The 26,379-nt window shown below is 42.5% G+C and overlaps 1 protein-coding gene across 3 annotated transcripts in view; it reads right to left on the bottom strand.

The window, feature by feature from the left end:
• Positions 1-3,409: 3,409 nt before the first annotated feature.
• NUP188 (nucleoporin 188) overlaps positions 3,410-26,379 on the bottom strand; it is a 30,920-nt gene continuing 7,950 nt past the window's right edge. For 2 of the 3 annotated variants that reach the window (XM_075717142.1, XM_075717144.1), the window contains 36 exons: positions 26,125-26,336; positions 25,219-25,333; positions 24,495-24,695; positions 23,695-23,784; positions 23,045-23,110; positions 22,397-22,516; positions 21,795-21,921; positions 21,519-21,674; positions 21,026-21,152; positions 20,302-20,389; positions 20,132-20,208; positions 19,858-19,972; positions 19,393-19,513; positions 19,091-19,157; positions 18,567-18,695; positions 17,237-17,370; positions 16,718-16,824; positions 15,698-15,904; positions 14,875-15,044; positions 14,463-14,532; positions 13,744-13,811; positions 12,915-13,110; positions 12,316-12,393; positions 11,875-11,960; positions 11,293-11,438; positions 9,945-10,126; positions 9,356-9,556; positions 8,593-8,685; positions 8,218-8,376; positions 7,285-7,422; positions 6,796-6,870; positions 5,865-6,074; positions 4,959-5,090; positions 4,748-4,818; positions 4,184-4,313; positions 3,410-3,953 (listed from right to left, as the gene is read on the bottom strand). In XM_075717142.1, coding sequence (XP_075573257.1) covers positions 3,783-3,953; positions 4,184-4,313; positions 4,748-4,818; positions 4,959-5,090; positions 5,865-6,074; positions 6,796-6,870; positions 7,285-7,422; positions 8,218-8,376; positions 8,593-8,685; positions 9,356-9,556; positions 9,945-10,126; positions 11,293-11,438; positions 11,875-11,960; positions 12,316-12,393; positions 12,915-13,110; positions 13,744-13,811; positions 14,463-14,532; positions 14,875-15,044; positions 15,698-15,904; positions 16,718-16,824; positions 17,237-17,370; positions 18,567-18,695; positions 19,091-19,157; positions 19,393-19,513; positions 19,858-19,972; positions 20,132-20,208; positions 20,302-20,389; positions 21,026-21,152; positions 21,519-21,674; positions 21,795-21,921; positions 22,397-22,516; positions 23,045-23,110; positions 23,695-23,784; positions 24,495-24,695; positions 25,219-25,333; positions 26,125-26,336 — 4,635 coding nt within the window. In that variant the 3' untranslated portion in view covers positions 3,410-3,782. The remainder of the gene's footprint in view (positions 3,954-4,183; positions 4,314-4,747; positions 4,819-4,958; positions 5,091-5,864; positions 6,075-6,795; positions 6,871-7,284; positions 7,423-8,217; positions 8,377-8,592; positions 8,686-9,355; positions 9,557-9,944; positions 10,127-11,292; positions 11,439-11,874; positions 11,961-12,315; positions 12,394-12,914; positions 13,111-13,743; positions 13,812-14,462; positions 14,533-14,874; positions 15,045-15,697; positions 15,905-16,717; positions 16,825-17,236; positions 17,371-18,566; positions 18,696-19,090; positions 19,158-19,392; positions 19,514-19,857; positions 19,973-20,131; positions 20,209-20,301; positions 20,390-21,025; positions 21,153-21,518; positions 21,675-21,794; positions 21,922-22,396; positions 22,517-23,044; positions 23,111-23,694; positions 23,785-24,494; positions 24,696-25,218; positions 25,334-26,124; positions 26,337-26,379) is intronic. The other variant, XM_075717145.1, reaches the window with a different exon arrangement.

Raw genomic sequence — 26,379 nt, 5'->3', positions numbered from 1 at the left:
ATTTCTTTGTGAAGACCAACCTAATAACATAGGGCCTGTATGTCAAAAATCAAACCTCAGTGCAAGGGACCATGCATCTTGCTTGCATTTCCTCTGAGAAACTGCTCTTGGACTGCAAAGAGTTTACAAGCCTTTTTACAAGCTTTGCTCCCTGTGTTAATTGTCCAGGCTTTTCTTTCAGCGCGTCTGTTCCAGGCATGTTTTAGCCTGACTTTATTTTCACCCTAGATCACTGATTTAACGAATAGTTCCCCTCCCATCTTGGCAGTGAACGGACTTGGTGCATCCTAGTACAGCAAGGGATTGTCCCACTTGCTATTATCTCCAACAATGAGCTATTCTTGGCCATGCACACACTAAACAATCCAGGCTGCCCTTGATGCATGTGGTGGTTTAGGTCAAAGGCAGTGCTCAGGTGTGTTTGCCTTTTAATCCTGTAACGAGCTTTTTGGCTAGAGCTCACCTAAAGGACTTCCACTGCTGTGTAACGAGTTTTCCACTCAAGGTGGATGGAAGAGAAACTCGCCTGCACCAAGCTCTCTGTTCACTACCTTCCCCTCAGTATGTCAGAACTAACTTTGCTTGTTTATTGATCTTTTGCACTTTCCCCAATGGTATCGTGACCACTCTAATGTAACAGGGCACGGAGCACCTGTGTATGTAGGGCTCATGGTTTTCAGCACTTATTTGCCAATAAACAAATGCCTGACCTCCAGCCTCAGTGTATTCTGTGGGTTCAGGGCTGCTCTTGCTCTCCAGCCATGTGACTGCAGGCTGTGGGGACAAGCAGCGCTGGCAGGGAGGCAAAGGGAGGCAGCTCAGGTGGGAGCTGCGCCGTTCTGCTGGCCCAGTCTTGGAAGCGGGTGTAAAAGCAAAACAAAGCTGCTAATCTCAACGTGCCTTAAGGCTGTTAAAGTCTTGCAGCTCCTTTCCCAGATGACACATCTCAGTTGTACTACAGATTCAGGAACTCTAAGAAACAACAGCTCCTCCTTAACCTGAAGCAAAAATAGAGCAGCAGTATCACTTTAGCTGCTGAGAGACTGGAAATGCTATTCTAGATCTAACAGACCTTTTTTTGTTGTTATGGAAACTAGACCTGCTGCTAATTTAAAATCCTAAAGCCTTGTCCCTAGCACCCAGCTTGGAAAGAACTCCTGGGAAAAGCAGCTGTTGAAATGCTCTGTAGTGTAGCAATAGCACGCAGTTTTTCTACAGCTAAACGCTAATGAAACCCTAATGTGGAAATCACATTGCGCTACTGTTTTAGTTAGTTTTACCACTGCAATGATTACCATTGCCACAGTTCTACCCTTTTTGTAGATCCTCCCCTGCCTCTTTCCCTTCCAGCTTCCAGTATGTATACCTTTCCCTCAGGCCAGTGACATCCCTGTTATTCCTCTCCCTGGTGCATTAAAGAAAGAGGAAGAACAGCTTTAGCAAAAACAGCAGCAGCTTAATGATGCAGAAAATGGTGTCTCTTCCCTCAGAACAGCCAGAAGGAAGTCTGTTCCTGGCAGCAGCACTCCCTTCCCTCTGTATTAGAAAAGAGCCCATGGAAAATCTAGTGCTACTTCTAACTGACTCTCTACACAAAGGTTACACCCTCATGCTGCTGATTTGCAGATGCCATGGTGAGCCACCCTTGGCTGAAAGCTGTTCCAGGCCCCTTTGTGGCTGAGGGGCAGGCAAAGGTACAATTCAGGGCTGAAATGCTGCTGTCTAAAGTGAAGGTATGGCTCTAGAACAGATGTAACCAAGAGCATCTGCTATCCTTCACTATCTGGCACCAAGGACTCCTGCCTAGCACCACATACTCTCACTCTAGTGCTTCAGGAAGTATCTACAAGAACATACTACTTCTCCCTAAATTCCTGTTCTATCTGTTCTTGTTGAACACTAATAAAGTGACTTGCACACTGCGTGTAACTTCAAAAGCTGTAACAAAATGAAAGACACGTACAAGAGCTATCAAATAACAGCCCAAAGCACTACTGAACTTGCTTAGATGTACTGAATTCTGGCTTTACTTCCACTCCCCATAGCTACCTGTCAGCAATTTGCTACCTCCTCTGCAGTTCTTCACCTTCAAATCTCCATGTTTGCACTCATAGCTCCCTGTGGCAGAAAGTGTTAAAGGTTACAGGTAGCCCCATCTAAACACGATCAGGCTTAGGACTGTCGCACCATCTCCCTCCCTGTCAGAGCAGCTCACCTGAGCTTTCGGAAGGTAATCAAGCCCCTCTCTCTTCTACTTTAAGACCACTTTGCTCCAGCCAGCTAGTTCAAATCCCTCCAAAGCCTCCAGAGCAAGTAAAACTAGATCAAACAAACGTGCTAGAATATCACCATCACTTAAGCTTATAAGGGGAAAAAAAAAAAAAAACCCCAGCAACCTCAAAGCAACATAATCTAATTTTCTCACTCTAGTCTCTTAAAACCATCGAGATTAAAAAGGTTCTGACTGGTAAAGCAATCAAGTGTCTCTTTAGGAAAAAATTGGTAGGTTACTAGCTCACAGCTACATTGAAATTTGATTTCCTACCTCAGTAAAGTCTGTCTAGATTTCAGGCTTTATTTTAAGCAATAATCACTGTCCTCTTACTTTCTCCAACACACGTTGAGCCTTGGACCTTTCAAGAGTTTGTTCATCTACTTGAGAGCTACAACAGCACAACACAACTGCACCGTAGGCAGTGTCTTCCTTCTAGCTTGACCCTGCGCCCTCCCCTGCTGCCGCCACAGGCAGATAGCAGCCTGGACCTGTGCACAGAGTAAGCCGTGCGCATGGTCCGCACCATCATGTGCGGAAGAATCATTCCTGGTGAGTATTTCATAGTGATGCTCGTTTAAATCCTCCTACGAGTTCCTCAACGCAAGAGCAAGAGAAAGGAAGTGGGTGTGGGAAAGCCGAGGGAATCAACCTTGGATTCTAATTGCTTCAAACAGTATCTGCATCTTCACTCACAAGCCACAACTCGCATCACTGTTAGCTGGGCCTTCAGCCCAGCTGATGCAGCAGAACTACTACGCAGAAGATGCAGCATCGGTGCAGGCTGCTATGCCCAGTACAAAACCATGAACCCAGCTGCTATAAAGGTTTTAATATCAGTATAAATAGGGCACAGTTACAAAAAACTGCAAGACTGGAGCAATGGAATTTTGACTTAAAAACCTTGAGTGAGGCCTTGCTCTTCAGAAACACACACAACACACAGACTGCAGGGTGAAGGGAAGGCGTGAGCACGCATACACCATCTTGCCTTGAACCATTCAGTACAAAAATAGCAGTAGAAAGATGGTCTCTGAATTGCTGGCTGATCCCTTGGTTGTGCCTTAACTGGACTCTGACTGCAAGGGAGAGGCAGATTGCACCTTGTGTTACGAGCAGAGTTAATGCCCAGCAGAAAGTTTGTCTCCTCTCTCCATCCAGCCACAGCTTCCCCAGCTGAGATACAAGCTATAAAAATAAAGGTTTTGACTGTTCAGCACTTGTACCCAGCCAGGATGCTCTAGCAGATGGAGCGGGCAGGCTGCGCACGTGGGCTGATCACTGAAGAGCCGCTCTCGGCTTTCCTTACATTCACTCTGCTACTGGGTTGCAAGAGTTCAATGGGATCTCACTGCTGATGTTACAGCTCGGTTTACACCACTGCCCACACCAGGCCTCCCTCCCTTTCCCAACTCCTCGTCACGAGCTCTGCCAAAGGTGATGCCTTCTGCGGTGGACATGAATCGTTCTGCTGCAAGTCCTGAAAAGGGAGGCAGGGGCAGGACAGAATCTATCTCTGCACGTGCCGGACAAAAGCCTGCACGAGCTGAAACAAAGGCTCCTGCCCCTCAGGACCCAGCTTGGAAGCAGACTTTCCTTGGGGAGAGGGAAGAACCCCGCTGGCAGGTGAAGAGGGACCACCACGGCGGAAGTAACGAGACAGGCTGGAGAGCAGTGTACTCTGAAATGAGAAGCACGTAACAAGTTAGCTTCTTTCAAACACACACCCCTCTCCCTTCCCAAACAAGGTGCCGCTGGCACAGGAACAGGCACCAACACGTGCAGCCCAAGATGCCTAAGGCTGCTGACTCGTGCTGGGGAATGGGCTCAACTGGGCAGCCAAAGACAAATGACCTTCTCCCATGACACATGTATGCTGACCAGCGAGAAAGGATGGTACAAGCTGCTTACCAGCTCAGAGCTCAGCTCCTGTTTCATCCGCTGCTTATCGCGGGGATGCACAGCTGGGTCTCTCAAGTACCGAACAGCCTGGGAGATGAGCAGGTAGAAACAGTTTTCCATTGTAAACATGAGCAGAGACCTGTGCAAAGAAACACACATCAGCAGGAGCCAAAAAGGTCAGCACACTCTAGTTTCAAGGTCAAAGACTCTTAGAAAGACTTCGCATACAGGGTACATGCAAGGGAACACCGTTCACGTTCTGTTCAAGCAGCGATACCCAAAAGCTATGGTCTGCAGAGTAGAAACCCCTGTTGGCCATCAGGAAAGTCTGATTTAAATATACTGGCAAATAAGCATCAAACAACTCTCTGCATCTTAGGATGGGATGGCTTCACACACCTTCCCAAAAAACCCCTGCTTGCTCTGGAGAGCTTCTGATGGGCTAGGTGAACTCCTTGGATTCAGAGTGAGCAGCTCTGAAGCTACACAAATGCCTGTAAACCTCAGTTCTGATCTGGGGAGCGTTAGGTTCTGCTCCTTGGCCATGACTAAGTCAAAGAGCTAGAAACTTACTTGAGGGTTTTGGTTCCCTCTTGCATATTCAGCCCTGCAGCCTGAGGGAAAGGTTCCTTCTTCTTATCCAGCTTAAAGGGAAAAGAAGACAGGTATGAGAGACAGGAGATACAAAAGAGGAAATACTCCTACTCTTCAAAATACCGGTTGAGTGAGCGCTCTGAGATCACTGCAACTGCTGTGCTCTCCCAAACAGAGAAATGACTGGTACCTCTCCCAACATGTTAAGGGCCACGTTGACTGTGGCAAGGAGGGTCCCGAAGGAAGGTGCAACATCTGAATCAAAGGCTGGTGTGGTGAAACTCAAAACGAAGAGCACGTTGTACTCAGCAAGGTCCAGTGACTGTGGAGAAACAGAAAGAGGAGTGAATGACCCCGAGGCCATGAGTATGCTATTGTCACAGTAATGGGAATACCTGGTCCCCGTATCACGCTTTTTGTATGGAAAACTAGAAGCACGGAGATCATTTCCCAAATCTCAAGTATACAGATGGAGCATTAGGGAGCATTCTGCACAGTACTGCACAATCAGGCTATATATGGCTCTCCTCACACAAATGAACCTTCTCCAACTCCCAAGCCATACAGCTTGCCACCAAGTGGCAAGCTGAAGTAATGGCTGTTTCCAGATTGTTTTCAAAAGCCCAGGCACATGTACCTAGAGGCACAGGAAAAGGAAGTTAACTATCCAAAAGTTAGCAGCAGGACACTGCCAGAATTAAGGACTAAACCTTCCTTTTCTGAACTTGGAAACCAGCCACTAGGTCACACCAACACAGGAGGATAACAAGATGATGCCTTTTCTGAAGAGTGACATACTGAGGATAAACCTAGCTAGGTTATTAGTCTGCTCCAGTAAGGTTACACGAACACAGCGTTGTGCACATCACAGAAAAGTGCAGCCAACCCTTCCTTTCACACCAATCAGTGCCTGATTCCTCAGGGGAATTCCTTGTGTCCTGAGTTCCTGCTTTGTACAGCAGAACAGCAGACAGATGTATGATGGGGTCACCGTCTCAGGCAGGACACAATGTGCCTCACTGCATAGACCCAGAACATCACTTGAAGTGCTGGAAACTCCCCCCTTCAGGGAGCAGCATCTCTCCTCTTTCTCTACCTGATCAAGGAGGATCTGGCAGACATCAGGGGTGAAATGGCGCAGGGCAGCAAGAGATTTGCTGAGGATTTTCAAGAGGCTGTACTGCACTGTAAGCAGTGCTTTCTGCTCTGCTGCCTCTGACTCAGGGCTGGGATGTTTGGAGGAGGCTTGGGGATTACGCTGCACTCGTGGAGTCACACTTGATGGAAGGGAATCACCATTTTTTGTCTGTGGAGAAAGAAAAAAGGAAAGTCTTAAATACAGATATGATTATTTTGTGCTAGTTTCAGGAAAAAAAATGCTATGAACAAAAGGAGTGAGGCAATAAGGCACCCAAAGTCTGTCACCTGCTAGAAGCATGAGAATCTACATTTGGTGTGCATCGGGGGAGGCACTGCATTGCAGGGAGGCAGCTGCAGAGGCTGTTTAGATTCCACATTCCAGAAACAGAATCTCTAATCAACACACCAAGCCTTAGGCCATGCTGAAATAACACATCAGTAGCAATGCATCGTCTCCACCTCATGAATCTAAGGATTCCCCAAGAACAAGAGCTATCTCTCTTAAAGAAATTAAATCAGATCAAGGACACCAGGTCAACAGTGGCTTAATTAATGGCACTACAGAGTGCTACAGGAATGCAGCTTTCTTGCTGCAGCGTAGGCAGCTATAAAATGGTAACAGCACCATTCAAACACAGGCTGCTGTTTCTCTAGGACTGGCTTTACAGTCCAGAGTTTTTAGAGTCCAGACTACTCTTTGCACATTTTTTTGCTGTGGAGAAATGCAAATCCTAACTATTGATGATTGTCAATAATCACCACTAGGATTACCAACAATCAATTCAATATCCAAGAGCCTGGATATTGAATAATATTTGTCTTTTAACCGGGAGCATGGGCATGCAACACTCCTAACATACAGTTTGGCTTACAGTCCCCATCCTCACCTGCAGGTAGTGCTGGAGCATTTTGCGGCTGTGCAGGAGGGAAGTACAGGCCTGACACAGGTAACACAGATTCACCTGAAATAAATAAGGTGAGGGAGAAATCTCTTAAAAGCTCAAAACCCATCTATTCACTACCATTGGTGGAAGCTATAAAATCGAGTTAAACAGAACACTGTGATCATAAAGGATCAACGCAGCCTCTTGATTTCCCAGTATTTTCTTGGAGTCACCTGGCACTGAGAATGGAGAGCAAGACACTGAACTCCCCAAGTTATTTTTCCAAGCTACCATCTGTCTGTCCCCAACAGTTACCTTTCTTCACTCAATTCAGACAAGGTACTGACAGAACAGACATTTAAATGACCTCAGCAGCAGTTCTTATTAAAAGAGCGGCAATAAAAAGGTGATATAGTGCCATTTTCTCTTAACACATGCAAATCCCTGCGCTCCAAGGCAATGTATTATCCACAGCAGTATCCCGATTCCTACCTGCATGTCCCTCATAAGCTGTGGCAGGTGGAAATGCCACTCCTTTGTGAAATTTGAGAGCTGAAGAATGAAGCCAACAGTATGATCGGCCTCTTCCAGACAGGCCAAGCTCTGTACTGTCCGAACTGCATTCAGGCACTGGAAAGGAGAGAGAAGTAAATCAGGGCGATTACAGTCAAATGACAAAAAGCCCATTCCCTTCTCTAGAAGAAAAAGCCGAAGATGCAGAGGATCTGCCCTTAGGGACAGAAAATGCATTTGTAAAAGTAGCCGCACAGCACATGGGTCAGACTCAGAGCACTTTATATTCTTAGTCAGAGGTCAATGCATTTCACAAGCTATGCTGCCATACGAGAAGACAGCTATTTGTCTAGGGAGCATGCTTATCAACAGATAATTCAGCACCTACGTACAAACAGGAGTCTTCAGCACATCTGCACTGACACAATCCAGCCAGTACAGGTAATTTCAGTATTGCAGGACATGAGAGCTTGCCAACCCGAACGGTGATTGAACCCTGACCACAGCATTTGCATTATTTGAGCAAGGCTGAGCTGAAGCCACCTCCAAGAACAACTCTCTTATTTTTCTTTCCAGAGCAGGCAGCCACAAAGTGAGTTCCCATCAAACTCTCACTTCTGCTACTGTGTTGAGTAGGCATATTAAACACCTGTAGCGAAGTTACAATCCCAAGAGTGAACAGGATGAACAGGTGGTGACTGCCCAGCCCTAACAAGTATCATAACAACCACCCCTGCCTGACCACATGGCTTGTATATTCTATCCTCCTTTTCCCACTATTGAATTATTTCTACTGTAAACCTTTCTGAGGCAGGAACCTCTTTTCAATTCTTCTGCACTTTCTGACATGTTTCCATTGTTATTGCAACACAGAAGCCCAGTGAACCATCACAGAGGAAGTATGTGACATACCTGAAGAATCCTCTCTTGATGGACACCAACAAAGTCCAGTGCTTCCGTCAGGAAGTTGTATCTAAGTGTTTTAAGAAGGCGTTCCATCAGTGACATGGAGAGACGATAGACCCCAGGCCAAGAGGGGGCATCCAGAGACTTTCGAGATGAAGCAGATGTCTGAACAAATCAGATACAAAACCCAATTACTTATTTACATTGCTGCCCGGTGTGGCACATGCCACAAACCCTTCACACCATTTTGGAAGTCTCCAGGCTCTAGGGGTGGCTGCTGTCCTTCCCAGTCTAGGAGGGCTCTGCTCCAATCGCAGCCCGCAAGGCACGGCATGGCAAGCTCTCCTGGCGCATTCCCACCTAAAAGGAAGTAGCACCCACCTGAATGGCTCCATTAGTGCTGAGCTGGTACACGCTCAAGAGGGGCAGGCAGACACTCTGTGTGACACCAGCTCCAGCCACTGCTGCTGCTCCCTACAAGACACAGAACAAACTACTGTTAAAATTTGCATGTATTTCTCCTCTCTGAGACTAAAGAGACTTATTTTGCATTAGATATTTCCGTCCTTTGCACTGTCACCACCCTTTTAGAGAACTTTCATCTACACACATTCTTCTATCTTGTTAAAAATTCAGTATCAAGAAAAGCAAAACTATTCTTCCAGTAAAATCTAACCTGCGTAACTGTACTATGAATTCCATTTCGATGTCACTTGGTTTGGTACATACACAATCTTTGAAAAGGGCTAGCTTTGGAATGACCTTGCTTTCACCTAAAGCCCCACACAAAGCTGAATTTGTAATAGATAACGCTTTATCGCAACTAATGAGAAAGGCGGTTCAAACACTTAACGCTGTTTTAACTAGGGGGATAATTTGCATTGCAGAAGAATACATTCAGCAAAAGTGCCTGCTCTAAATTACAGGTCTGCTCTGGCTGGCCCAGCTCTTCCATCCGAGACATTCCATTATCAAGACAAACAAGGCAAACTAAGCAGGCACACATACAGGACCTACTGCTTGCCAGCCTCTAAAAACACTCTTTACAGATCATTGTTCAGCTGCATCGCAAACAGAATAATGAGATACACAGTTCCTATTAAAAATGTATAGCTATATGCTCTCATTTCTCTGCACCTCTCACCTGTTGAGTCCTTGCTAAGGTCAGCAGTAAATGTAATGAGGCTTCTGTGAAGTGAAGGTTTTGTTTAACTCTCAGGCTGATCTCCAATGCGGCAAAGATAGTAGGAAGCACAGGGACTTTCCTAGTAATCTGTAGCCAGTAGTCTCCCTCTTCATCAACTTCACAGAGCTCTTTAGCCAGATGCAGACCCAGAACACACACCTGCAGTGACAAGGAAAGGAGAACAAGATATAGGCTTGACATAGATACCAAGAAAATCTTGAAAGCATTTACTAACAAAACCTAAAGCTCAATCATTCTCAGAATCATAAATTAAAGCAGCTGGCATCCCTCACATTATACCCTGCACGATTCCTGGCCGTATTAGTAATTGAGACAACATTTTTTAGGACAGATCTGAAAAAGAGGAAGCAACAGCCAATCTCCCAGACTGATGTGTGCCAAAAAGACACGGAGTAATTCTGAAATAGAAACTGCCAGAACTTCCTTTGAAGGCAGAAGGCTGCAAGGGAAGTTGTTCCACGCACACACAGAACTTTTGTATAGAGAAAAGAAACATAGCTGCAAAGCAGAACAACAGGTCCTTTACCCCATCTCGCTGGTCCTTGTGTTTAACTCGGGAGGCATCATCTGTTTCCATGCTGTCCTTGTCATCTGTAGCATCTCCCGAGGTCAGGCTGTGTCGAGTCTGATCAAAGAGTGCAATGACCTCATCTTGGAGTGTTTCACACACGCTCAACACCAGCTGGGAGTACTGTGGGATCTCATTCACTGTGACACACACAGAATAGACAACAGTTAACACACAATTCTTGCACTTAGGTCTCCAGTTTAACTGATAACATCACTGGCCACATTTCTTGGAGTTAGTATTTATTCTGTTTTCATTTCAAAACCTACAAAACAGAATGGGAGGAACTGTGACTAAGTTAAATGATTAAGCCTAGGAGGATATAAGGCATTAGATGGTCATCTGGATAATAAAAACATGTAGTTTTCCCAAAAATTCATATAAACTCATGACATTTCAAGGCACAAATCAAGCACTACTCTGGACAGATTACTCCATAACTGCTCACTGCATTTCCTACCCATTTCTCTAGATTGCTGGTACTGGCCAGTGGGTGCCATCTATGTTCTGTGAGTCAATATATATACCACATTCTCATCAAAACCATTATAATAAATTGCACCAACTTTTACCAGCATGACTGGAAACACAAATTCAACAAAAAAAAAAAAAAAAATTAAAAACCCCGGACCTTCACTTTCTATTTATTTTCCAAAATACAGGGGCTTGCAGAGCCCAAGCAGTGGGACAAGGAATACACAGAAAGGTAAGCTGATACACTTCTCAACACCACAGTTGCCTTTGTATGTGCTGTACAGAGAAATACTGCCCAGATTCCACTGAGGGTCTTCGAGTGCTACTGCAACATCAGATGCCCCTACAAGTGACAGGAGTAATGACCAGACTAGCTTCTCTGGTTTGTAACAAAACGTACCCTCAGAAGACTTCCTTGTGCTTGGGTCTTCTGTTATCTCTAACTAGAAATTCATGTCAGAATCTAAGCTCTACAGTCACTCTATGAGATGGCAGTACTAGGGTGTCCCTCCCACACCTGCTGAGCTATTTTCAAAAACACATGGGAACCCTATCTTGTCTCTGTCAAACTGCTCAAACGCAGAGATTATTTTTGGGGAAAGACAAGAGAAGGGAAGACATAAACATATTGTGAATGATAAACCTCACTGCTTTCTAAAACTAGTTAAAAAAAGTAAGAAAAAAGTAGAGAAGTCCCCAGGTTGGTGACTATATTCAGCATCCTGTACTACTACTCACACCAAAAGCATTTTTATTTTGGAGATGCTAGAGTGTTAGGGTGTATTCAGCCATGGCAGCCCTGCTCTTGACACTTGTACATACACAACCTCACCTTTCATCTCCTTCATTTGCAGCACCGTGATAAGAGCTGAGAACACTTTGGCTTTGGTTTTCTCCATCATCTGCTGATCTGCCTGTAGTACTCCCTCCAGAATCTGCGTCAAGGAGTTTATGATTTTATCCACAGAACCCAACTCGCTGACAACAAAAAGGGAGAGCTCTTCAGATTAGACAAGATCCCTCAATAAATATATTGGCTTGACTGAGCTGTATGTATCATAAGTTACATGATCCACACAAATAAAAGCAGTTCTTCCAAGTAAAATTTAAGTCACCACCTGGATCTCACTAAAGACATTCCACAGTACAGTGAGAATGCAGGACTGACTGTCACAAAAGCTTTTTTGATACACTTTTCACCAGCAAGCAGGAAGCCAAACCATAAACATATTACTACAAGAGATTTCAGCAACAACCTACAGACAATTGCCATCCCAAAAGAGAATTCTATGATAAGGTTTCAGTTTCCTCCCCAAATCACTAAGGGAATCTCACTAGAGCAAAACACTTAGACATAATCTCCCAAGTTTTTACATTTAGCAGTGACTAATAATTATCCAAACAAAATACCTACCTCTTCCACTGTTTGAGCAGGATCAGAAGAAGGGTACATAGCATAGACCCCAGCTGCAGACAGGATACTGACATGGGAACTAGAAGCTAAGAAGAAATACTGCAAGAGTTACAGTTGCAACAGTCATATGTAAGAACACTTAAGAAATCGTCAGCCCTGGCACCACCACCAAATGACCAGGTTTGCTCTTCAGCAGCTAGCAGCATCGAGAGAACCAGAGTCAGGACCCCTGTAGGGTCACCCAGGGATGACAAGAATTACACATACAAAATAAAGACTTATAAGCAGCTCATCAATTCAGGGAGAGAGACTTTGTTTCAGCCCAATTTCATAGGATCTAAAAAACCTATGATGGCAAGCAGCGGCAGAAACAGAACTCCTCATAGTACAAAGGAGATGAGCAATTGGGAAATTAAAGAACTGACAAGAAGCAGCACCTACCAAACCCTTGGTCCCATTTAGCACATCCAGAAACAATTGCTGATGAACTGCAGAATCAGTCAGATGCATTATATCCGCCTAAGATCCACAAAGACAGAGATCAATCAAGCACAACAGAAGATGCACCTTCTTAGCAGTCTAACATCAGTCTACTGTTTTAATTCGTTACTTTAAGAATTCACCAAAATTTATAGCTGCTGAGTGATGCAGTTTTACAGAAATCACTGAAGTACTACATTAACTGTTGACAAGAAGTCAGCAATGACTAATTTCCCTAATGGTGCATCCCTGCCACACTTGACTCAGCAAAATCTCTTCAGGATTACAGAATCACTTAGAATTGCTATAAAAATTATTTACTACCTCCCTCCTCTGCTCAGACAGACAATATGCTCATTTTGATCAAACAGCAAAATACCACCTCTTCTAACCTCTCGTACCATGCTCATGCCAACTTGTGTTGTAAGCATATATACAAGAAAATTGAAAGAAAACCCAGTGAATTCTTCATTATGACTTAGCTGGCCCTGAGAAGTTGACATCATATTATTCAAACTGCTAATTTCAGATTATCATGAAAGGTAAGAGGTAGCTCTTACATGGCTAGTAGAGATTATCAGCAGCATCCGCCAGGCTGAGATCAGCATTTGGTATTCTGTCATGGAGGCACAGCTGCTACCCTCTGTCTCTGCCACGTGATATGCCAGTAACTTCACATATTCTGACCAATAGGCAAAGCGCTTTTTGGTGGAGAAATTCTTCAGTGTGTCTTTCAGGGACTGATCCAGTGAGCCCCTGACCAAATCAAGAGGAGAAGTTATCTTCATTTATTCTTTGGTCAGAAAATATACTTCTTCTGAGATTCAGGTAGGAAAGCCAAGGACACAGCTTGCAAGTGAAGGTTATTCCATATATTAGACCTGTGCAGGGAATCCCACTTTTTGCATCAAATGTGAAGAATAAACATGATCCTGAAGAAAATCTATGGGTTTTTTTTTTTTTTAAAGCAGAGATTTTAGTTAATCATGACTTTTCAACATATTAAAGAGCAGTTATGTTCAGGAAAACAAAATGAGTGGGTTAAAACTACTAAAATGTTAGTCAGCGATCACTATAGTAGGTATATTTAGCTTAGTTTACAATCATATTTAATAAATACTGTATATTCTCATTCCAGGATACAAGGAAAATACTAACATTCTCACCTACAGGCTGCAGAAACACTGTAACATCTCTTTCTGCAACTGGCGATTGCAAGAATCTCAAATGCGCATTTGTGATTTGTTTATAAATCACTGTTGCACCCACATTTTCACAGGATTACATGTACTTTGTCCCTCAAAGCCTGTATGGTCTATCAAGATTTAACACACACAGTTTAGATAATTAAAAAGAACAGGGACAAAGGAGAGAGTACTGAAGACTCACTTGACAACATAGTAGATCTCCAAACAGATTATTTTCATGATTAAGGCACAGGTATCCAAGACACTGAGCTATGAAGACAAAAAAAAAAGGCAAAATCTGAGCACCTAGCTCTGCAGGGTGACCGGAATTCTGATTTATCCCTACCCATCCACTTGCAGTGACTGATACTCCAGTTTTGCAGGAGACTTGTTTCTCCCACGACAGCAATAGTTATGTCATTTGACCACAGACTGGTGCTAATAAGGAAAGAATGCTGTGTTCAAAGCAGCACTCTGAGTGAGAGCACAGGACTTTGATAATGAAGGGGAAAACTCTCGCAGAAAGGAATAATAACAGGAACTTAATCGCTTCCTCTGTGATACTAGTCAGCCTGAGCTATGCCTAAAAAAAAAGAGAGTTTCTTTGCCAAACAGCACACGAGGTATAGTACGGATACACTACAGACAGCATAGCTTCGAAAGAGTGTTACCACAGATGCTAGGTAACAGCTATTTTTGCTTCATATGTGAATAAAGAGCAGAGAATTTCAAAAGACAGTTCATGGCTGTACAATCTCTGCAAATCCAGAAAGCATTCACTTCATCTCCTGCCTGTGTTTAAACCACTTGATCATACTTCCTTTTAGAAAACTGCAAGCGGAGGGAAGAGCCATATACATCACTTAGAAACCTTTCCTGAGAAGTACATAACTACCTTAATTTTGTTTGGATGTAACTCACCTCTGATGATTCTGAAGGTGGAGGAAGGGTCCCAAAGAGGGGATTGGTTAAATTTTCCCAAAACTTTGGCCTAAGAGATATATACAGAAGTAAAATCAGTTACCTCCCCCATGCCACATGCCTAGCAGCATTTTCACTGTTCCAAACTTCACAGAAAATATGCTTTGGTAAATACAAGCTTATATAGCTTTGTATAAAAGAAACAGAACAAAACCTATTTGCTTCTGAATATGCACATATGGGCTTCTCATCTTCTTTCCTGAGAGGCTAAGTTCAAAGCCTATACACTGCATACCCTTACCAGGGCACACAAAGACTAAGATGCAAATGTCCCTGAAAAGTCTGATGAACCAAAGAAAAAGTGTTTTGGAAAAAAGGAAGGAAAATGCATTGTAGAAAAACAACAACTCACTTTGTCCTCAGAACTAGCATGGCACTATCTCGACGGTCCTGCCACAGAGCATGCAGGAAAGCAATGGCAGCACGATGCAAGAGGGGAGGACACCAGTACCTCTCCTGTTGTTTGGAGTCTATCAGCTCTAAAACTACTTGGAGGCAGCTCCACTCCCCTAAGCTGAATTCCTAAAGCAAAAGGAAATGAGAGAGGTTACATCGCCACAGAACCACTATGCAGGGACCTAACAAAGCAGAATGTGCTTGATTCCACTTGAACAATACAGAGACAAATAAATCTTGAGCACATGATGCCATCATATATTTTGTATGTAACTACAAAGAATGTGGTCGTAACACAGGAGAGAAAAAAAATATTCTTAGGGGAATAAAAAATTAGCTAAGCTAAGACTTAGTAAGACCAAGTGCCTTCAGAAGGTCCCAACCCAAGAAGATCTTGAACTGCAAAGCACCAGAATGGGTATTCTGGAAAACTGATATTGTCCATTGTACCTCAATCTTCAGCTTTCTCACTGACTGGCCACTGTCAGAGTCAAGAAAGTGGGCCACAGGGATCTTTGATCTGACCCAGTAGATGTTGTTATGTTAACTCAGTATCTGCCTTGAAATATTGGGGAAAGTTTCTCTTTGGTTATAGGGAAAAGTGAAACTGGGACAGCAGCACATCCATTAACTACAAGCATGAGCTGTGTTTATCTTTACATTAAGCACATCAGGTTACATGTCAGAACTATCAGATTTTAGAGCCTAGCACCATAAGCCTGCTATGAATGCTACAATAAAAGGCTAGTGAGTCCTTGGGCAAGTATCTGCTATTCTACCTTTGACCCGTCACTGCCATCCTTCACTTCCAAGTTCAAGAACAGCTCAATGAGCCCAGGTTGTGTCTCCACGGCAACTGTGAGGAATTCCAGTATCATGACCTTAATACGCATGTCCTCAATCTTGCTCTGCAGGCGGGTGAGGAAGGCATCACGGATGGCAGCAGCATCACTACCAAGGCAGGCATAAACAGACATGGGAGCAACCTGCAAAAGGAAAGAAACATCAGAAGCAAGAATAACCAAACTCTACACAATGCTGCTTCTCCATATAAAAGGTGATTTGCATTTCAAATTGAAATTCCAAAATATTTTGATACTGAATCTACGAATATATGTGAGGGATCTCAAAAGTAGGTTGCTGTGATTAAGCAGGAAGAAACTTGCAAAGTGATCCAAATTTTCCTCTTTGGCAATTCTGCTTTATCCCTCACCTATTTCTCAAGGGTTATGACAAAACTGGAAAAGACAAAGAGAAAAACAGTTTTGGAACAATGTTTCTTGAAATAAATAAACGCAGAGCTGGATTTATATGCTTCAATAAAATTGCAAATACATTCTTAGAGGTTTAGTAGCCAAAAAGAGTAAGTCTAAAAGGCAAAGCTGAAAGCTCCTGATAAAAACTTAAAAAGGATCCTCTTCTCAGTAAGATGTTAAAGTTCCAGTTAAGAAGGTGTAGAAATTGTATTTAAGAGTGTGACTTGAGAAAGTTGCTCAAAAAAGTGGAAAGACATCAACTGGAGGTGCAAATACTTTGCAGAAAACACCTCACTCATGTGAAGCCTCTCAGTGACTGAGTGACTTCTGAAACAGCAGAGGATTACGTTAAAAAACCAAGGGCTCTTTGTGTAATTTTTAATGTGCTCTACCTTACAGCTTTCAGTCCACACTGCCTTCAACTGACTTGCATTAAGCTCCCTGATACAAAAAAGCCTGAAGGAATTATCTTGAAAGAATTTCAGTGGCAGAATCAGTCACAAGGGGAGAAGCAAAGGAGCAGTTGTGTGAGTCTCATCTTACCGTAGCCAGTCGTTTGAGCAACTGGATGGCCAGGCGTGGAAGTGCAGGGTCATGCTTGTGGTAGATGTATTTGGCCAAGACCGCAATAAGATTGTTTCCATGAGCACCTGGAGAGAACACAATTAAAATCAAAGAGAAGAAATTGCAACAAGATTGCAACAATTGCATTATTTACTAAATAATGATTTCCATAGCAGAAGGTGAGAACTACGTCAGTCTTCCAAAAGAACAAGGCATGGGCCCAGCCAGAGGTGCTAATGGCAGCTGATTTACTATATTCTGTAATTACACCCATCTCATTACAAAGCAGCAAACAACAAGCCATGTTTGCTTAATACTTTAGAAGCTATCCCAGAGGAGAAGAATGCCTTAGAGGAGGGAGAGTAGGCCTTCTGTCATCACAAGAAACCACTTTTTGGGACCTTGAAACCGTAACTACTGTTTGTAATGAGACACACACTATTTGCAAATATCAAAAAAGCATAGCTGCCCAGGCTGTCCCCATGGAGAAATACATACCATGCTGAGTAAGTGCCTGTTCTAATGGAGATACCACACTAGAGGGGGGTTTCAACCGGATGACATTATTGGTAACCGAGAATGCCAGCTTAACTGTTTGGATCAGCAGTTGACCTTGGCCTTGTGACTCATCACTGTGTTTCCAAAAAGAAACCAAAGTAAGTAACTGTGTTGACGACCGACATTTATTATCTGCACAACATTCAAAGAGGAAATTCTATACTCTGTCAATCAGGGGTTATACGACATTTTTACTCAAGACTGTCATGTCACCACATAACAGCTGCTGAAATACAAACCCCCACATATCCACAAAAAATAGTCTACCCAGCCCCAAGTTCTCAGCATCAAACGAAAAAGAAAAATAGCCTGACAGCCTATTGTCACTTTTTCCCCTCTTTGGGATAGAGAGATTTAAAATGTGTTAAGACAGAGGAAGAAACATTTACAGAACCAACCTCTCAGAAATTATAGTGTACCAAAACTGGATGAAGAGACAAAACTGGCTCCAAGTCTGGTATTTTCCTAAGATTTTCGTTATCAGATAAACATTCTGAAGAGACATTAAAGCCAAAAAGGTTTCTCAGATGGGTCTCACTTTGTCCTGAACAAGCCTGGATTCCCTTCTAGACTTGTTTTGAAAGAAAAAAAATGGCAGACTTTATCAGAAACAAGCTGCTAGCAACTTTGGCTGGCTACATGTTAAGTAAGGTTGGTCAGGAAAAGAGAGCAGAGGAGAGAGCTTCAAGCCTCGGTGAAAGCCACATAAGGACGTTAAGGCGCTCAACACTGGAGACATCTTCAAGACTTCCACAGTACTTCAAGCTGCCTTCAGAACCACTCTGAAGAGACTGATCATCCCTAGCACTTCCAAAATTACATTTCAAGCTTTATTACAATTTATTCATGAGCACAGCTTCACTTGAACTCTGGCGTTACTTGATGACACAAAACTTCCAACATTGGCTCTAATCTTCTCGCTTCCAATTCACTCATGCAATCTTATAAATAGCGTTCAAATGAATTCTTTATTAAAAAACAGTAACAGCTAGCAAATGTTAAACAATTGAGCACATTTACACCCACCAGCATGCTGCAAATGTCATTTAGAAATAGAAAACTAAAACAACTGCATGAAACCGATAGTGTACAGAGAAGACTATATACGGATCTGGAACAAACAAGGCTTGTTCCTCCAGACCATACAAGGCAGGCTGTCACGGCTAGCCGCTATGCTGCTTCCCCGTTAAGTGCAATCAGTTAAAGCTACATTTCATATATTATCATTTGCTTCCTTCCTCACACTACTGAAACAAAACACGTCACTCACCTACTAGACTGGGAGGCCATTACCAAATCAATAGTGTCGACACCAATTCCCATTATGTTAATGACAGCTTGCCCTGCTTCAGTGTTGGCCAGGCTGAAGATGCACAAGGACTGAAGGCTGGGGGCATTGCTGTGAGAAATGAACAACACAGGGCATCATCACTAGGAGCACTTGCAGTATTTTCCCACCTAGCACTTAGAAAACTACCACAAAGTAACCTCTTAATTTCTACACCCCCACTGACCCCTACTTTATTGACAGGAAAGTGGATAGCAGTCTGTCCCAGGAAATCTATATACTGCTTTCTCTTTCTTCACCAGGTATTCTAAAAAACAATGTCCCTAATCTTTTTCTACCCTTCCTGTACTAAGTAACACTGAAAAGAGCTGAAACCAGCACTACACAACCATGCCAGTTCATTCCTAGTCATTTACATTCAAAAACTGAAACAAAAAGATAGCAACAGAGCCCTCCTGCACCGTAAGCCAGGCTAGTGCAGACCTGAAATCTATCACGTGTCTTACCTGCTGCGAGGATCCATTTCAGGGCATAAATTCAGTATAGCATGGATCAGCTGCAGAATAAGGCATCCTAAAACAGAGATGAAATAAACTACTCAGTTCAGGAAGATCTGTTGCCTAGTTCCTAATAATTTCCAACAAATCACAGCATCTAGCAATACTGGTAGATGTACAAAGCAAATACCAAATGGCTGCTAGAAAAGGTATAATAAAACAAGGAGTAAAAGTTCACACATTCTCTCTGAGAAGACAAGTGATCCTTTTTATCCCCTCCTCCTCCTTCTCCCTCCCATCAACATCCTTACCAATTTTCTCTCTCACTCCATGAGAGTTATAACGCCATTTGTGGTAATTTGGTAACATCTCCTTCAGGACAAACACAATGCAAGGCACAAGTCCTTGGCTCTGGGTGCTACCAAGTTGTCCCTAGGAGAAACAGAAATATTATTGTCCCCCTCCTGGTTAAAAGGACAAGAAACCTTTTGCAGGAAGATATGCCATACGTCTTTAAAGTGTGAGAAAACTATTGAGCATGGGGACATAGATTTATAAGCAACTTCTATTCTTTTGTAGATCAGATGAATCAAAACAGTTTTTTGAAAAAATCAGGCTACAGAGAAAGTACAAACAGTAGCACAGAAGGGAGTGTCAACCAATGATTACTCATAGAGACTCGCTGCACAGGGGATCTCAGACACAGCTGTATTTCACTTTCCTATCATAACAGCGTACAGCTGACTTCACATGCAGACCATTCCAGAAGCACTCACCCGGACAAGAGTCGTGACCAGGTTCAGGAAGGAGATGGTAACACTGTACTCGCCTTGCGGCTGTTCTATGCTCATCAATAGGTTTCCATAGCCCCCAGCATTCATTCCCTCTGCACTGTGAAATGAGCAAGAGGGTTTATTACTTGAATAGCAGGACTCTGACATGAGTGAGAGACGTCAGATGCACAGATTTCATGCTGGCAAAAAGTTCTTATGACAGGTTATGAATAGGTTAGGCAAAAAAAAAAAAAAAAAGTTGGGAGGTCATGAATACCTAATCATGTGATTCATACTGGACACTGGATTCGCAACAAATGGTAAGAACCCCGTATGGTGAAGGTCAGTCCAAACCTGCAAGAGAAAAAGTACAGATATTCCCTCTCATTCACATATACATGTCTACTAGTTCTCAAACTGAGCAAACCCAGAAGATCATTTCCTCACCTTAGCCGGCATCCGAGCAGCCAGTACTGTCAAACAATTGACACAAGAAGCAATAACATCCACAGGAGGAGAGATTACAGTTGTTAGCCTAGGAAAAAGAAATATTTTGCATAAAAAGCACTGCCATCTGTGGTCTAGCTGATATACTGTTGTTTTGCTCAAAAAAGCTTCTCTCTCACTGAAGTACACAAGTATAAAATCTAACCAGGTAAATACAGACACCTGCGTCTGCACTTTCAGTCTAGACTTGCCACCTCCCTCACACACCTGAGTCAGATCAATTTACTGCAAGAGGCAAGGCTGGCAAGAGAGCAGACTGTCACAGCGAACAACAAGTATCCAGCAGAACATCAATTCCCAGGCAGCTAACACTGAGCGGAGAGTTAATAAGCACTGTTTTAACACCTGGAAGTTACTGCTCTAATGATATGCCTTCTTCCCCTTTCATCTAAATATAGCTACCAATGAAAAATGCCTTTAAATTGATAAAATCACACAACATTCAGGAAAGAAGTAGAAGAGAGGCCATTCTGCTGCATCAAAGTATTAAACAGCGTGTAGCCAGAACAGTCTTGAGAACTGAACACCAGTCTTGGGAGTTCAAGCACTAAGACACACTTCTTGCAAAGCTCTTGGCAAAATTAGTAATTAGCCATTCTTCCAGCTCATTATATCTTCTCAGGTACCTCCGCTGTTAGTGACTTCATGCCAGTCAATGACTTACCTCTGCAGGAGCATGTAGATTCGCGACGTGATTGGCAGAAGGCAATCTGCTATCGATACATCAGTGCTGATGACTTTATGAACCAGATCAATTATTGGCTTGACCCTCTGGCAATGCTGAATCACATCTGGGTGAAGAAAACTAACACTAGAATGCGAAATCATACTTAAGCGGTAATCAAATCTGGAACAATGCACATTAGTCTTACCATACATCCCCACGATCATTCCCCATACCAAAAAACATTTATTTTACCTATATCAACTTTTCCCTCATCTAAAATTTATCTCATCTCACTACATGCTCTTGACTTTTTTCAGTGAATTTTACAGTATGATAGTAAAAATTAAAAAATCAGGTTTCTGGGAAACTATTCCATGCTCTTTCAGAAGTAGTTTTCAGTTTTTTCAGGGCTGTTCAATCCTACTATTAACCTCAAATTGATACCGATTAACAATTGTTTATTCTCTTTTATACTCCCAGCCTATCTCACCTGCTGTTGATACAACATGGAGCAGCATCTCAATCTCACAGGTAAACAGTGTCCAGCTGCTGTAGGAATACTCCCATCGTACCAAGTAAGCCCGATCATCCAGCATCACTTGGCCCACTGTTCCCTGAGGTATCCGCAGATTTGTTTGACCTAGTCCTAAAGATTGAAGAAGCAGGTGAAATAAAGTAACAAATTTACACATGAGTTAGAAGCCAGATAAAGAACTAAATTCCCCAAAGTATTTCAATAAGAAAAGGTTAACTGCAGCTTCCTTACCAAGAGGATAGAGGAGCTTTGGAGCCTGTCTTCGCCAAAGTGTGCCATCTTCATGAGAGATCACATCAGGAGGTTTATGCTTGTACAGTTCAATATAGAAGGACATTTTATCCAGGAAACTGTATACCTGCATAGAGAGAGAGCTTAAACAATACAGCCAAAGGGCCAGACCTTCTTAAAAATCAATCAACCAGGTCATTTCCAGGAATAGGCAAGTTTTCTTGGTGTGGACAGTATCTTTCTAATACGTCAACCCTACCAAAACATTATTAGACAGCCCACATGTCCAGACAAGTCTCATCTAATGAATCAGGAGCTTCTTATGAGTAAAGTACAACCTGAAAAACGAGGCAGTATCTTAATTTCCAGCCATTAGAGTTGAGAAGTTTTCTAAAAGCCAGAAAACAGTGCCCTGCAACAGCACAGGACTATAAAGGAGCCCTGTCCACTGTTCTTTGATAAAAGCTTAATATCTGTTATCTAAGATTGCAATTGAGATAAGCACATGTAATGGAAAGAAACAATCACACAGCATTATCACATAGCATGTTATCCCTGTCTTGAAATAAATCATCTCCCAAACGCCAACAGAGATCCCGTACCTTTTTTGCAGTAGATTTATCAGACACAAGGGCTTGGAGCAGCTGAAGGAGAGGAGTAAGAAGATGGGGGAACATCCCACACACACTGTCCAGGATAATACCCAGACCCGCAGTAGGTTCCTGGCGGTGGAAACAGAAAACAAATGTCGTATTACCAAAAAGAAATGCTAAAATGGTCTCAGCATACCACAAGGATACAGTTCCTTTTTAAGTTGTATATTTTAACATTAATCATGCACAAAAGTATCACTCCAGTCCTTGCACAGACTAAAGCATGAGGCAGTGTGCAAGTATAAGGCAGGAAGTAAGACTATAATGCATTACATATCATCCTAATTCTGTGACAACAAAAAAATAAGCATGCTGCTTTTGCCAGCAGTTAGTTCAATCCTTGCAAGCCCTAGTTTAAACTATCACCTATATTAAAACTTGTTCCAGTATCCTTCAAGAGTAAAGCCAAGGCTGTACCTAAAAGGCAGGAAAGGGCAAAAGTAAATCAAAGATAGATACAAATGAACACTAGCTCCTCAGGCCCTCCTAGAAACTAACCAAATAAATAACATCAGCCTGTTCCTTTCCTAAAAGGATATCTTTTATCAGGTTTTAGTTATAAGCAAGGTAGGTCAAAGAAGTTGCCAACACACTCACCGTCTTCCAGAAGAGCTGAGGAATGCTGGAAGCTGCCAGAACTTCACATGCAGCATCAATTATATCCTTCAAAGGAAGAGAGAATGGAGAAAGTAAAAGTTACTTTATACCGGGGGGATTTCATCCCAACCAAGTTCTGCCACATCTTTGGAATTTAAGTTTCCATGTTTATCAGCCAAGATGTAACTACTTACTCTAGTCAAAACAGAAAGAAACAACTGAACGCACCCAAACCCAGAACACCCAGGCAGGCTAAAGCCATGCTCTTTATCGTGAATGGACTGGCCAGGACAAGTATGTCCACTATATCTGCAAAGGGCTATATGATGTCTTCTCAAACTTGGAAATGAAGCATGTGTTATTTCCGTTGCTTTGGAAATAACACATCAACAATTAGTTTCAAATCCATAAGACTTCAAGTGCGAGATATGCTCCTTCATTATTAATCAGCCAGTCTACAGAGGTGTTTACTAAATCTGCATTGTGTAAATGAAGTAGGAAAACCAGCAAATCACTCTTTTAGATCTATCTGCGTCACATAAAGTTTGCAGTCTCAAATGCAGGATTACAATTTGACAAAAGTAATTAGCATCAGTTATGACAGGTTATTTTAAATTAGGTAACAGACGCAATGAGCCTTGAATGCTTACCTGCTGATTTCCCAATGTATGTAATTCCAGTGATGTCAGAACAAAGGAAAGAAGTCCATAAATACACATACAAGCTGTGCTGGCAGTACACTGGAAAGAAAGAATACACAAGGCCGTTAAAGGGAAGACTATGAATTACAGAACACACTGTGCTCAGTCTGCTTTACAAACTGAGTAACTGCCTCTTTCATACATCCTTGCTGCAGTCAGCAGAGGGGCAGCAAAACAAGAAGCAGTCATTAGTTAAGCTCCACATTAACATGAAATATTTCACCAAAATGAGAAATCTTGCCACTACTGTTATTATTAGAAATGCCTTCCCAACATCAAAAAAGCAGCACTCAGTGTTCATAGAAATCAAAAGGATTTGCTTTCACTGGTTTCTGCCTACAGAGCAGTTTACTCTCATACACAGTGCTGTCTAATGAAACCATATACAGAGAGTAGTGCAGTTAAATCATCTAATACTCAAGATCCACAATGGTAAGTACACTTACGGAGGCAAATCAACAAATGTATTAAATGCAGTCTATTCTGTTCAAGAGAGATGTAGTCCTTCAACTTACAAAAGCTTTTTTTTTTATTCTTTGGGCATAAAAATCTGTTTCATTTCAATTTGATTTCTGATCTTCACTGAAAGAAGGTAAGATGATACAATATGCTTTACTGCATACTCTGCTTAAAACCAGATTTAGTTTGAAATAAAATTGGTTCAAAATCATCCACTTCCCATCATACCTTTACATCAGTAGCAGTTAAAAACCTTCAAGAGCTTACATATATGATTATAAGAAACTCACATTCTTCCCCCCACTGCTCAGTGATCGCAGAAGCTTTGTCAGATACTGGAAAACATTCAGCTGGATAGCAGTGCTGCCCATTCTCCTGATAATGTTTGTTGACTCCTCTGGGTTTACAGTGTGACGGAGCAGAGCCCAGGCCAAAAGCACTGGAGCATGATGTGAGACATCCCCTAACTGCAGCAGCTGATTGTCCATCTCCTGCACAGAGACAAGACAAAAGCAAAATAATTGAGAAGTTCTGAAAAAAGTTCATATTCGGCAAGCATATAGCTGATTGCATCTTCTTGCTAACAGTCCCTTTCCCTTGCAGGTAATTATTTCAAACATGCAACTGACAAAATTATATACTTGCAGCCTCAGTCTGTTTTTCTGCATGGTTTACTGACTTATAGTTGGTCTAACCTCAGATGTTCTCCATCCTAAAAGGAGTAATTGGACGCTACAAATCTTTTGTTTCATTCCTTTCTGGGAATGAAACAATGCCTACTCCTTTGCACATATCCCTCTTTAGAGAAAGGCCTAGGATAGCCAAGGGAACATAAGGGGGAGAGGAATTAATTTTGTTCTTATTTGCCCCAGAATGTTATGTGGATGCTAGGTTCCTACACTTGGTCAAAAAAACGAAACTTACAGACATAATCTTTAAACAGCACTGCTTGGGTAATCACAGTAAGTTCTGTATTGTTAGGCCTGACAAGGGGTTACTCTGCCAGTGCTTTACCTGATGGATGCGCTCATTATTGGCTAACTTGTGCTCCTCCGTCCTGTCATCCAAAGCACGCTCATGGAGGGAGTCAATTTCCATGCCTTCCACCAGAATAAGAGCACTAAAGTAGCTAAAAGCAGGAAAAGAATAAAAACAAGTAGGTCAGAAATTTTATTTAAGAATTCAGGTTTTTTTTTAAAAATTGTAAGTGGTCAAAAAACAACCCTTAGTTTGCTTTTGTTCAGCTGTTCTTTGAAGCAGTAAGAAATTACATGAAATCAACAGCAGGTAATCCAAATTTTGTCTTGAGATGCTAGTATATGACAGATTACAATCTTCAGAACTACCATTTCAGGTTGAACAGACAAAAAAAGGTCACTGAAATTTGAACATAGCTTTTCCATCTTTGTAACTCTCCGCCACCTGGCAGGATTTTCATTCCCTCTGGCTGCAGCTCAAGTTTATGTCCCATGCAGCAAAATGAAGACATTACTGCCATTTGTAAGCAGACCCCCAACAGCTTGAACTGAGGCAACACAGTTAATGATCCAGGTCAGAGAGTGCTAGGCTCCATGCAGGTAGCAGCCAGACTACCAGCACAGGACTGTGGAGATGCAATTTCACTTTACCACTAGACCATCTAAGGAGTGGCATTGTATCTTCATTGCCATTCTTATCAGAGGGAAGATTATATACTAATTAAAGCTAGCATATGGATACCTCTCTACTTTGCAATCACACCTTCATTTTGCCACAAACCTCCAACGTGACCAGAAAAGCTATTTTGCCTTCAGCACAATAAGCTTAGCTTGAAATCGTGGTGATCTTAAGAGGCAGCAGCAAGAATTATAAACGCTTTTTTTCCTGAGGAAAACAATTGTTTTGCTCTGTACTCACTTCACAAATATACGAGATACTTACCCAATACGATCCACCAGGTGATCCATGCTCTCATCTACCAAATGTCTGTTGGTTTGTCTAGTGCCAAATCCTTGTTCTTTGAACATCTTTGCAAATGCCAGAAGCTCATCAGGTGCCATTTCAAAGTACGCATAGTAGAGGAAGATGACTTCCAGGAGCATGGACTGTTCACGGAGGCATTGCACAAACCAACGGGAAACCTGACGTTCTGTCTGCACAAGGAAAAGTTCTACCATCATATGTCGAAGCTCACAG

The sequence above is a fragment of the Pelecanus crispus genome, chromosome 9 (assembly GCF_030463565.1).
Source record: "Pelecanus crispus isolate bPelCri1 chromosome 9, bPelCri1.pri, whole genome shotgun sequence".
Classification (NCBI taxonomy): domain Eukaryota; kingdom Metazoa; phylum Chordata; class Aves; order Pelecaniformes; family Pelecanidae; genus Pelecanus; species Pelecanus crispus.
This window is presented reverse-complemented; position numbering and strand designations above follow the sequence as displayed.